A 13603-nucleotide genomic window follows, 5' to 3' on the forward strand; every position below is an offset into this window, starting at 1 on the left:
AGGACTGTCGGGAGGATTAAACAAGGTAATATGCCTAAAGTACCTAGCACAGTACCTAGAACACAGTAGGTGCTTGAGAAGCGGTAGGCACTCCACTCCTTTTCCTCCTTTGCATCTTAAGTTCCTAAGCACGGTGATGAGCGGGCCGCTGTAAAGGAACCAAATTCGCGCTCTCCAATTTCTCCTCCTGAATGAGTTTCTTTGTAAAGACTGAAGTAATATTATACTTGGACTGATGATGTCAAACAAATATCGGACATTTCCGGGCCCTGGTTTGCTGACTCTATTCGGCACCTGCTGTCCCCAAAGATGCATGGGGAGGACAAAGGCAGCAGATAAATACAACAACCACAGACCCTCCTTTGGAAAGCTTTACTCCTGTCCTCACCCTTAAGCACAGCGCCAGCCCTGTGCGAGCAAAGACAAGGCCAAGATGTGAGTTGGCAGAAAGAATCGAAAAAATGAGTAGCTCAGAAGACATACCATCCATGAAATGTGCCAAATGAAACACTTTTGTATAAAAGTGTTTTAGGGGTGCCTGGGTGGCTCAGTCAGTTAAGCATCTGACTCTTGGTTTCGGCTCAGGTCATGATCTCACGGTTCGTGGGTTCGAGCCCCGCATCAGGCTCTGCGCAGACAGCACGGAGCCTGCCTGAGAGTGTCTCTCTCTCTCTCTCTCTCTCTCTCTGTCTCTCTCTCTCTCTCTCGCTGCCCCTCTTCTGCTCTCTCTGCCTCTCAAAATAAATAAACTTAAAAAAAATTTTTTTTAGCTTTAAAATGTCCTCTATTAGTAAAAACAAACCAAACAAACTCCTGGGTAGAGAGCAGAAGATCTATATTGGAGCTTTAACGCTACCACGGGTAAGCTGTCTGTATGACTTCGGTGAACTAACTTTTCCGTTTCTCTGGCAAACGAAGAGTAATGCCACCTCTCCTACATGCTTTTCCAAGGGCACGGCGAGTTTCAGATAAGGTTAAGTACAAGACATTCTGAAAAATTAAGCAGCAAAGAAACCCAAGCTGAGAATCCAAGCTGCAAATTTCACTTTGTTCCAAACTCCAATCACCAACCAGCACCACCCCCGGAGGCTGAGAACTCGCTGCTATGAACTCCTCCAAGCACACACCCAGAGCCTGAAGCCGGCTTATGTAAGAGTGAACTGCGGTACCGCCTGGCATGTAGCATAATACTTTGCTTCAGAGAAATCCTTGGAAATGCCTCAGCTGAAGTACAAGGGCAGGCCCTGGCCTTACGTTTCGGAGAGAGGTGCCCTCAGTCCCAGAACACCAGGACCGCGGCTGGAGCAAATGATGTCATCCCAGCTCCCCTTACCGTGGTCAATGTCAAAATTAAGATAGGAAGTTCAAGGACAAATCGTGGGCTTTCCAGGCAAATAGAAGTTAGAAAGGCAGTTTGCACCTTAGGGTCTTGCAGTTTAAACTGTTAATACTTTGCAGAACCTCAACCGAAATCTACCCGTTTCGGTGATGGTTTTTAGGTTATATAAAGCTTTTTATTCACAAAAAGCTAAGTAGCCGCATAGACAAATATATTCCCGTATTCTATTTTTATTCCCGCTACACGTTAAGAAAAGAAAAACAAATCATGTGAGTCACCCCTATAGCCCCAAACAATAACAAACCAAAAAATGAAAACAAGGTTTTTGAAGAGACAAGAGATAAACTTGAGGGCTCTCCACTCGAGAGCTAAGAAACGAAATAGCTCAAATACCTGTTGGGTTCCTAAATGACTGGAAAATGAAAACTCGAAATTAACTACGGGCACGTCGGTACACCTTGTAGAGTACAGCCACAAACCCTTCCTGCGACAGACCTGTGTACTCGACGCCAAAGATATCCCCAAACGTGCGGATGCCCGGGACTGAGGGGGTGGGGAGGGGGGAGGCATCAATTAGTATCGAAAATAGTGCTGTTGACTCCCGCCCCGGTTCGGAGGGGGGGGGGGGGGCGGGGGTTGGAAGAAGGACTCCTGTCCGCTGCAAACCCGGCGGCCAGGGCCGGACAACTCGCCCCTAAGTTTGGCGCGTCCTCGCTCCGCGCCCTCCGCCCCCCGCCCCCCACTCCCGGCCCCCGGGATCCCAGGGCACCGCCAGGCCCTGGCCCGGCACCGACCCCGCGGCCGGGGCTGCGAGCCACGGCAGGGGGAGGAAGGGCGGCTCCTCTGCAACCCCGGTCCTGCGGCACCACCCCGGCCCTCGCGCTCTCCCCTTCCCCTGACCCCTAGCCCCCAGGCAGGTCACCTGGCTCGGCCGCTGCCCGCTGCTCCTCCCGCTGCTCGCTCGCTCGCTCCGGCCGCGCCGCCGCCGCCGCCGCCGCCTCCTGGAAGCGGCTCGCCCTCGCGAGTCACGGGGCCGGCGAGCGGGCGGGCGAGCCCGTGCCAAGGCTGCGGGAACCGCGCGCCCCGGCCGGAGCTGGGACCCTGCGCGGAGCGCGGCCGCCACCCGGGCGAAACTGGAGAGCTGGGGCTCGGCTCGCCCGGGCGGGGAGGGGCGGCTGCAACTTTGCTCCCGAACGCGGGCGAGGAGGGGGCGCCCGTCTCCAAACTCCGTGCCGCGCCCGCCACCTCTCCGGCCGAAGGATTTTCTTTATGCCTTTTTTTTTTTTTTAAAGATCTAAAGGGAAGCCAGATTCTCGCCCTCAAGTTCTTGCTTCCAGGGCCGTGCGGCTCGGCGGGCGGAGGAGCGCGGCGCCGAGCGGGGTGCGGGAGACGCTCCCGCCGGGTGCGCTGGCGGCGAGCCGGGCCGGGGCGCGCGGGGCGGCGGGGCGGGCGGGAGCGGCTTCCCGGGGACCCCGCTCGGCCGCCGCGCGCTGGCCCCTCCGGCCCGGAGCCGGAGCCGGGCAGGGAGAGCGGCCTGGAGGGACCGGGCCGGCGGCGGGGAACCGGTGACCCGGACCTGGATCGCCGAAGTAGGAACTGGAAGTGACAGCGGCAGGGCAGAGCAGCAGCAGCCGCCGCCGCCGCCGCCGCCGCCGCCGCCGCCGCCGCCGCCGCCGCCCCGGGTAGCCGTGGCAGCGGCAGAAGCCGCGGCGAAGCGGCGGCAGCATGCGCAGTGTGGCCGCCGCCTGCTCCGGCCGAGCCCGGGGCCCGCTGGCGCCCGGCCTGCCGCGGGCCACCGCCGGGGCCTCGGGCGGGAGTCCCGGCCTCCCGGACGCGCCCTTCCCGGTGGCCTTGCTTCCTCCTGCACCCCCGGACCCGACCAGGAACCCCCCCCCATCCCCACCCCCCAGCGCCGTGCGGAGCCGCTGAGACCGCCAGAAAGGAAGCGCTCTCCGGCGGCCCTCGGCATCCGTCCCTTCCCCAACTCTCCTGGATGCCCTTCCCGGGCTCTCTGATAACAGGACCCAAGTCGAATGGTCCCTCCGGGAGAGCCTCACCACGTTCGTGGGGGGGTGGGGGGTGGGGGGGGGGTATTTACCGCCTTCCTCGAAGTCTTTTTACAGAAAGACAATGCAGTCGGTAAAAGATGAGGCTGGCCAGAGCCCTGTCAGTTCCTGTAACTCATGGAAATTCCATTAGGAGTGTCAGATTTGCTCAACAGACCAAAAAAGAAAAACTTACCAAAATCCTCCTTAGTCTTCCCACTGGCACAAACTGAGCAGCTAAATATACAAAGCTTTGCCGGGCAGAAACTCCTGGAATTGGGCCAGTTAAAAACAGAGTGTCCAACAGTTAGACGTTACCAGTCCCTACTCTAGTCTCCTCTTTCACAGATGAGTCAACCGAGGCCTAGGGGAGGGGACTCTGACTTCACAGTGGTGGCAGACTGGGGCTTGAGGGAGGGTCTGATACCCATTACAGCTATTGGTTAGTGGCGTGACCTCATGCCTCACTCCTCCAAGATGGTTTTGCTCTCCTAGAGCTGGAGCGCTCTTAGGGGAGAGCCAGCCTTGACTCTTGGTCATCAGTGGACCTGCCTGCCTTCCAGAACTGCCTCCCTGCAGAGCAGCCCCTGGGAAATGGCAAATCGTCCATCCCACAGGCCCCACTTTGGGGACGGCACCCAGGCTGTTCCAGTGACAAGGCAGATGGAGTGACTCAGGGAGACAGGAGGCAGTGAGGGGGTGGGGGCAAAGAAAAACCATACTGATACCAGCTGGTACTGGAAAGAGAAGGAGAGAGAGAAGAAAGAAGGGAGGGAGAGAGAAAGAGAGAGAGAAAGACGCACTAAGTGAGCCACATGTACATTCAATGAAATCCCTCATGAACAAAACATCTCTTTATAAAAGTAGGCTTGGGGGCGCCTGGCTGGCTCACTCAGTGGAGCGTGCAACTCTTGATCGCAGGGTCGTGAGCTCCAGCCCCACGTTGGGTGTGGAGCCTACTTAAAAAAATAAAAAATAAATAAAAGTGGAGTTGGCCCAGGAGCAAAATAGGAGATAGCAGGGTAAACCTGGCGATGGGTTGGTAGTAAGGCGGGCAGGGGACAAAGCAGGAGTACGGGGGGCGGGGGGGATGAGGCCAGGAGGAAATCACAGAGGCCGTAGCCAAGAACAGCCCAGACAGGTATCAATCACTCAGGCCACTCTCAAATGATCGGAAAAACTGTATCTGTCCCTACACCTCCCAAGTTCAAAGGCAGAATGAAAATAAAACTACCATCGCTAGAATAGTGTTGTCAAAGGACTTCCTGGTCGCATTAGTGACACTCTACCTAGACATCAGGGTTTTTCCATGCGCTCTAGAACATTTTCTCTTGAGGCCTGAGTGTCTTCCCTGCCTTCTCCATTTCTACAAAAAAAGATCTAGTTGGTTCACAGGAAAGGAAATACAAATGGACCATAAAAGGGTCAGAAGATGCCCCAACTCACCAGGAATCATGAAATTCAAATTACAGCAGTAAATCAAATATCATTTTCACCCAACATTTGAGCAAACATTGAAGATAAATAATACCCAGTGCTGCCAGGGACATGAGGAAGAAGGCACTTCCTACTCTACTGGTGGGGGTATAACTTCACAGGGCGTTTTTATAGGGATTTGAGAACAGCTATCAAATTTGACACAGTAATTCCATTTCTATGAAGAAAGACATTTCAAGAATAATCACAGATGTACACAAATCTATCTCTATGTGCACATACTACAACATGACCCACTGGGATTTATCCCAGCAATGCAAGATGGAACTAACATATGAAAATCAATCAGAGTAATACAACATATCAATATAATAAACCAACGGTCACCTTAACAGATACAGAAAAAGCATTTGACAAAATCCGGCACCGTTTCATGACAAAACAAAAGACAAAACAAAAAACAAAACTCAAAAAAACTCAAAAAACTAAGAATAGAAGGGGAACTCCTTCAACCTGATACAGGGCATCGATGAAAAACCCACAGCTAACATCCTACTTAATGATGAAAGACTGAAAGCTTCCCTCTAAGTTTAAGAACAACACCAGGCTGTCCACTTTAATCACTTCTATTCAACATTGTTCTGAAGGTTCTAACCAGGCAAATTAGGCAAGAAAATGAAGTAAAAGGCATCCAGATTGGTAAAGGAGGAAGTAAAACTATCTGTGTGCGCAGATGACATAATCTTGTACAGGAAAACCACAAGGAATCCAAAAAACTATTCAAACTAATAAATAAGTTACACAAAGTTGAAGGATACAAGATCGATATGCAAAAGCCAATTGCATTTCTACACGCTTGCAGTGAGCAATCCAAATATGAAATTAAGAAAACAATTCCATTTACAACAGCATCGAAAGGAATCGAATACTTTGGAATAGATTGGACCACGGAGGTACAACACGTGCACACTAGAAACTACAGAACAATGTTGAATGACATGTTAAAAAGCCCAAATAAGTGGAAAGACATCCTGTGTCCATGGATCGCAAGACTTAATATTGTTAATGTGGCAATACTCCCAAAGCCATCTACAGATTGTACATAATCCCTATCAAAATGCCAGCTGGGTTGTTGGGTTTTTTTGGGTTTTTGTTTTGTTTTGTTTTGTTTTTCACAAATGGACAGGCTGATCCTAAAATCCATATGGGCACACAAGGGATCCAGAATAGCCAAAATGATTTGGAAAATGGAGAACAAATTTGGAAGGCTCATGCTTTCTGATTTGAAAACTTACTACACAGCTACATTAATCGAGTGGGGGAAGGAATGGTCTTTTCAACAAATAGTGTTTCAGAGAATATGGTTGGACCCCTACCTCACACCATACACAAAAAGTAACTCAAAACGAATCGAAGACCTAAAGGTAAGAGCTTAAACTATAACACTCTTAGAAGAAAACATAAGGGTAAATCTTTACGACCTCGCATCAGGCAATGATTTTTTAGATACGACACCCAAAACGCAAGCAACAACAACAAAATAGATCAATTTGACTTCATCGAATTTTTTAGAGAATCTTTTCTTTAATGTTTATTTATTTATTTTGAGGGGCGGGGAGGGAGGGCCAGAGAGAGAGGGAGAGAGAATCCCAAGCAGGTTCTGTGCAGGCCTGAACTCAAAAACCATGACGTCATGACCTGAGCAAAAATCAAGAGTCAGACACTTAACTGACTGAGCCCATCCAGGCGCCCCTGACTTCATCAAACTTAAAAAACTTGTGTGTTTCAAAAGATACCATCGGGGTGCTTGGCTGGCTCAGTTGGAAGACCCTGCGTGCCTGGATCTCAGGGTCATGAGTTTAAGCCCCACGTTGGGGATGGAGAGTCCTTAAATAAATAAAACTTGAAAAAACAGATACTATCAAAGTCAGGAGGTGCTTCAGCGAGTGCTTTGTTTTTTTAGATGTCTCAGCAAACCTCCCTGACCACTTACTAGCTGTGCGATCTTCTAGACACCCTCGGACACTACCGCCATATGAGCACACAAAGACGGAGGTCCCTTGGAGAGGCCCGCTGGACCCCTAGAGATTCAGAAGGCAGCAACTCTTTTTTTTTTTAACATTTATTTATTTTTGAGACAGAGAGAGAGAGAGCATGAACAGGGGAGGGTCAGAGAAAGAGGGAGACACAGAATCTGAAACAGGCTCCAGGCTCTGAGCTGTCAGCACAGAGCCCGACGCGGGGCTTGAACCCACGGACCGCGAGATCATGACCTGAGCCGAAGTCGGCCGCTTAACCGACTGAGCCACCCAGGCGCCCTTGGAAGGCAGCAACTCTTTAATGGGGCCACCATACCCCACAGCCAGCACTCGAACTGTCATTCTGCTGTATCTCTGGCTTCATTTTTCTGCATTTCCCAGCTGACCATTTCAAACTGGCACTCTCTCTTTTGATAAATAATAATGTGTTCTGGGCAACAGTCAAGCCCTACTCTCCTTGCGTTTTGTACATTAACAGCTTTATGGCATTAATCAAAATCTATTAAGTATGTCCTATACTAGGCACTGTTGCTAGGTAAGGTAGGCCTGAGAGATACTGTAGCTGAAGCGACGAGAGATGCAAACAACTTAAATGTCCATGGATGGATGGATGGATAAAAAAGATGTGGTATACATACACAATCAAGTATTATTCAGCCACGACAAAAGGAGCGTATCTTGCCACCTGTGACAACACGGATGGCCCCTGGGCACATTACACTAAGTTAGAGAAGTCACAGAAAGACAAGTAGTGTGTGACCTCACTTACATGTGGAATCTAAAAAAGTCAAACTCGAAAAACTGGGAGTAAAATGGTAGTTACCACGGGATGGGGAGGTGGGGGGATGAAAAGCGATATGGTTTAAGGCACGAACTTGGGGTGCCTGGGTGGCTCAGTCGGTTAAGCGTCCGACTTCAGCTCAGGTCATGATCTCCCGGTTCGTGGGTTCGAGCCCCGCGTCGGGCTCTGTGCCGACCGCTCGGAGCCTGGAGCCTGCTTCGGATTCTTTCTCTCTCTGTCTGCCCCCCCCCCATTCTGTCTCTCAAAATAAAATAAATAAGCATTTAAAAAAAAAGAAAGATTTGTATCCGAAGTGGGTGAAAATATTTTAAGCATTGGTACTTACAGGAGTAAGCTTTATTTATCAGAAAAATCCACTTTTGTGAAACGACTCATTCTCCAATAATGCCGGCTAGACCCAGGAGGTGTTTCTGTATCATCTAGTATTCTTAGAACTGCAAAGCAGCTCAGGATACCTTCTGGCAGCTTCATAGTGCAGAAATCATTGGCACCCTCACCGTGTTTTTATTTGTCAAATAAAAAAGAAAATACCATGATCTGTTCCGTAGAAGACATTATTCTAGAAGATACATACAGTCGTCCCAGGCTCCACTTACCTCAAAAACCATACACACACACGTGCCCGTGCATACACACGCAGCTAAAATTGGGCAACAGGGACACCTGGAACACGATATTCTGAGACAAGAGTAGCCTGATGCTGTGGCTAGCTTTAGGAAAAAATCCTGAAGCAAGCCAAGTTTTATCCGGGGCAAAGCGACTTGCATTACTACTAATAACGATAGCTAACACTTGGAGGATAGTTACTATGTACGAGGCACTCTTCTGGGGACATGAATTCATTGGCATCTTACACTGATCCTATGAGATGTGTGCTGCTATCCTTCCCATTTTACAGGTGGGGAGACTAAGGTGTAGTCAAGTAGCATGCCCAAAGCCACAAAGCTACTAGTAAGAAGAGAACTGAGATTTGGACCCAAGCAATCCAGCATCGGAGGGCATGATCAACCCACTACTAATAATTCTCCACAAATAACACTGCTAATACATGTCTATACTTCTTATGTCCCTGGTTCTCCGCTGAGGACTGTACATACATTATCTCACAGATCTTTTTCAGGTTGGAGCTCTTAGTTCTAAATTATTATGTAGTATCTCATTTAATCCTTAAAACAGCCCCATGAAGTAGTAATTATTGTGTCCGTTGTACAGATCAAAATACTGAGGCACATACCCAAAGGGGGGAAAAGCACAAATTCAAAAAGATATGCACCCATATGTTTATTGCAGCATTATTTACAATAGTTAAGATATGGAAGCCACCCAAGTGTCCACTGATAGAAGAATGGACACAGAGGTGTATATGAACCATTAAAAAAAGAATGGGGGTGCCTGGGTGGCTCAGTGGCTCAGTCAGTTAAATGCTCGACTCTTGATTTTTGGCTCAGGTAATGATCTCAGGGTTCATGAGTTCAAGCCCCACGTCGGCTGCTTGGGAGTCTCTCCCTCTCTCTCCTCCCCTCCCTTGCTCGTGCTCTCTCTCTCTCTCTCTCCCTCTCAAAATAAACATTTTATTAAAAAAAAAAAAAAAGAACAAAATCTTGCCATTTGTGACAACACGGATGGACCCAGAGGGCATTATGCTAAGTGAAATAAGTCAAGACAAAGAAAGACCATTATCATATTATTTCAGTGATAACGTGGAATCTAAGAAACAAAACAAACAAAGCAGAAACCGACAAATACAGAGAACAAACCGGTGGTTGCCAGAAGGAAGGGAACTGGGGGGCTGGGTAAAATAGGTGAAGGCGGTTCAGAGGCACAAACTTCCAGTTATAAAATAAGTAAGTCACGAGGATGGAAAGTACAGCATGGGGAATATAGTCAATAATGAGATAGTAACGTTGTATGGTGTCGAACAGTAGCTATACTTAGAGTGATGAGCGCTGTGTAATACACAGAATTGGCAAATCACCATGTTGTACGCCTGAAACAAATACAATATGATATGGCAACTGTACTTCCATTTTCAAAACTACAATCTTTTTTAAATGAATGCATAAGACTTCAGCATCATTTGAATGTACTATAATTTATTTATTTGACTACTCCCCTATTGCTAGATACTGACGTTGTTTCCCTGGTTTTTGCTTCTGCACATAAAGACGTGATACACACACGCGCGCACACACACACACACACACACACACACGTTGAGGAACAGAAAAGTTAAGTAATTCAACACTCAGGCAAAGTATCACCTCCTTTCCAGCAACGCCCCCATATGTACTGTAAGGATCCATATAACATAACATAATGCGATGTAATTTCATATACAATTTCTACCACAGGCCCACGTTTTCTCAGCTTTCCAAGGCTTCTGTTCTAAAGGGTTAATGGGAGGGGCGCCCGGGTGGCTGGGTCGGTTTAAGGGACCGACTTTTGATTTTGTCTCAGGTCATGATCTCACGGTTCATGGGATCAAGCCCCAAGCTGGGCTCTGTGCTGAGCAGGAAGCCTGCTTTGGGATTCTCTCTCTCCCTTTCTCTCTGTCCCTCCCCCACTCACACTCTTTCTCCCTCTCTCAAAATAAATAAACATTTTTTTAAATGCCCTTAAAGTGTTAATGGGAAAAAGTGACAATATACTTTCCTCTCTTCCCAGCTCAGGGGGATTATGGTCAAGGCTTGGATGCTGTATTAAAAGATAATCATATTCCGGGGTGCCGGGGTGGCTCAGTCAGCTGAGCGTCCTACTCTTGATTTTGGCTCCAGGCATGATCTCGCGGTTCGTGAGTTCGAGCCCCGCGCTGTCAGCACAGAGCCTGCTTGGGATTCCCTGTCCCTCTCTCTGCCCCTCCTCTCCTCTCTCTCAGAATAAATAAATAAACTTGAAAAAAAAACACCCTATTTAAAAAAAAATATATATATATATATCACATTCTGAGTTTTAGATTTTGTTTTCTTTTGCTTCGGAACTGGTTTCTGGAAAAGACAGACTGACGAGCCACCACTGGAGACCACCAATCTTAACCACGGTTTCCCTAAAGCGCTACCTCTGTTCAAGAGTCAGAGTCAACCAAGCGCTTTTAGTACAACAGCATCTTCCTTAGCAGGGCCTGGGCGGGCTTACCTCCACCTGAAGGCTTGCACATCCTTTCAGGAAGTCACTGATGTTGTTGAGGCAGTCAGCTTCGGTTTGCGGCTCCAAACAGAACTAGAGAAACACAGTCAAGTGTCACTTGGATGCTGGCATCCCATGCCAAGCACGCCACATTCCTCATTTGCTGATAATCAGAGAGGTAGGCTTTTTAAGGCAGGGGCAACACCGCTGTCAATCCAGGAAGAGAACTAACCACCGGAGGAAGTGATGTAAAAGTCTAAACGGTCGGTCCCGTTTCAAATGTCACTAAACCTCTAGTCCCAAACCATCTATCTCTGCGTGCAAACTTTTTCTTCGCCTTCTGCCAAAGTGTGGCGATAGCGAATTCGATCCAGGCTGTTTTTCGAGCTTGGTTCTTGCTTTTAATCTAAAATTATACTTTCCCCTTGGCCGTTTGCAACATTTGGTCATAGTTCTGTATGTTTTACCACCATGTCAGCACTGGTTTTCAAGTTTCAGAAAACTTCTGAGTCAATCAGTTGGCTCACTAAAAATGCAAACTGGTTCAAGGAGGCAAAAGAAGTCACGTTACGCTCACGGTCATGTTCCCTGCCAACCTAAAGAAAGTGACAGGAGGACTTGACCTCTAAACTCACTTAAAGTGCCTACTTGAGAAATTAGCCATCCTCGTGATCATGGGTTCCCAACATTAAAACTTTTGGAGTTTAGAAGAGAGTAAGGTTAGTTTCGCTTTGAACGCATGTTGCATTCAAAACCTGTATTTGGTTTCTATTGTTTTACCAAAGCTTTCCTGACATTTTGGATTATTTCTCCCGGTTGCTAAATAGCCTCTGTTTCAATGGATATTTTCTTTCTTTGAGAAGAAAATCGCCATGGATTTTAGTCAAACTGTCAATAAACACCATTAGTATCTGCTCTAAATCATGCCATGATTACACAGACTCACATAGACCCCAAGTTCAAAAGATACCTTTGATACACAGGGAGGTACCACATGGATCTCTATGACAGAACAAATGATAGCAGTATTTTTTGGTGCCTTGTCCCCTGGCACCAAAGGTGTATCAGTTGTATTATATTTGGGGGCCAATCGTTAAAGGAGAATATTTCACTTTCAGAGTTTTTCAAAGTAGAAAAACAACAAGACAGAATGCCAAACTCTTAGCGATTAAAAGTAGGAGAGTCCCTGGCAATAGAACACCTCCAGAGTTACATTATTACCGCTCTCTGGCGGTAAGCAATGCCAAAGAGCCTTTCTCTTACCTTTTCTAGAGAGCCAGGCCTAAGTCTGTTGATCAGTTTGCACAGCACTACCCCATTTTTCAGCGAAGACTTCAAGAACTCCTCCGGATCACAGATGGTCTTTTTGGGGGAATCTAAAACCCCCAAGGATATAAGCCATGTCACGATTCGCTCTTCTGGATTCATTGCTGAGGACTGTCTGCTCTGAACAGCTCTCTGGGGCAGCTGCAAAGACTAAAGCCACATCCGCGATTGCATCTGCTACTGTCTTCCGTTTTTATGAGTTCTCTGCTGGTGCTTGCAGAGCAAAGCATTTAAACAACTTTTCTTAGATAACGGGGGAGCCCACTCAACTTATGGGATCTTAAAGCCACAGAGATCACACGTAAAAGATGTAGAAATCGAATGCATAAAAATCCTGGAGAACGCTGGGCTTCTTTTTCAAAACCTGCAAAACAAATTCACTAGGATTAAAAAGAAGAAGAAACACACGCAAACACCGCCCCTTCCCCCCCCCAAAAAAAAAACCACAGTGTAAGAAGCTGTAAGGGAAGGAAGTGAAGGAGAGAGTAGGAAGCAAGTGCTCTCAGAAAACAGAAAGGACCTTGGAAATGAGACACCCAAGGGCCAGTCTGGGAGAACACTGTCAATAAATAGTCTAGCCCCAGTGAAAATCTGGCCTCTGTCAGGAGGAAGATGCCAACTGGCTCTTAGGTCAGACAGATCTGAGCCTCGTGGGGAAGGTAGGCTGAGAAAACGTGCCAAGTGAATGAAGATTGTGCCTGCTGTCAGCCATCACGGTGTATACGCAGAAGCTAGAAGAATGGCATTTTACTTTGCAGCCAAAAAAGCTATGTTTAGGGAAATAGGCTAAGGATAACATCTGACATCCTGTTTACTTGCATTCTTTAGCAATTCCTTTTCTGGACCTGGTTCCACTACACAATCCAGCTGCAGTACCCTTAGCAAAGGCTCAGACACAGTCCCATAAGTGGGTCCAAAACACTTGAAAACAGAACTTTGGAGAACAAAAGAGCCCTTGTCCTCTGTCTATACTACAGTCTGGAAAGTGCATGCTTTCCCCAACAAGAAACACTTTGCATTAAAAATCCTGCTCTGAGAAGAGAAAAAAAAAAACTGGTCTATAACAGATCTTGTTACCCTCAAACATTGTCACCACCAGTTGAAATAGTCATAGAATTGGGAAACTTACGATAAGGCCAGTGTGAAGAGCATAGTCTTTTTTTTTTTTATATTAAACATAACTTATCGTCACATTGGTTTCCAGACAACACCCAGTGCTCATCCCAACGGGTGCCCTCCTCCATGCCCATCACCCACCTTCCCCTCGCCCCCACCCCCCATCTAGCACAGCCTTAAACTAGCCAATGCACGGTACTCCCCATCAGTCACCACCCCTCCTCACGCAGAGGATCTTCCTAAGCTTCCGAATCCTTCTCAGCACAGCTTTAGACATCTACCACCAAATAACCAGCTTAGATGAGCTTCAAAACTTCCCCTTCTTGCCCTGTCCTAACACTTAACCACGCTTTACTATTATTACTTTTTGATAAGT

At 47.7% G+C, this 13603-nt stretch overlaps 1 protein-coding gene across 5 annotated transcripts in view; it reads right to left on the minus strand.

Moving 5' to 3' along the window:
• Positions 1 to 12489, minus strand: part of ARHGEF6 (Rac/Cdc42 guanine nucleotide exchange factor 6) — a 102234-nt gene extending 89745 nt beyond the window's left edge. For 2 of the 5 annotated variants that reach the window (XM_015544877.2, XM_042975157.1), the window contains exons 1-2: positions 12049 to 12257; positions 10795 to 10878 (exon numbers count right to left, since the gene is read on the minus strand). In XM_015544877.2, coding sequence (XP_015400363.1) covers positions 10795 to 10878; positions 12049 to 12213 — 249 coding nt within the window. In that variant the 5' untranslated portion in view covers positions 12214 to 12257. Of the gene's footprint in view, positions 1 to 2261; positions 2283 to 3580; positions 3686 to 10794; positions 10879 to 12048 lie in introns of those variants that run through there. The other 3 variants (XM_007098485.2, XM_015544878.2, XM_042975159.1) reach the window with 3 other exon arrangements.
• Between the last annotated feature and the right edge of the window lie 1114 nt (positions 12490 to 13603).

Source organism: Panthera tigris, chromosome X (assembly GCF_018350195.1).
Source record: "Panthera tigris isolate Pti1 chromosome X, P.tigris_Pti1_mat1.1, whole genome shotgun sequence".
Lineage (NCBI taxonomy): Eukaryota > Metazoa > Chordata > Mammalia > Carnivora > Felidae > Panthera > Panthera tigris.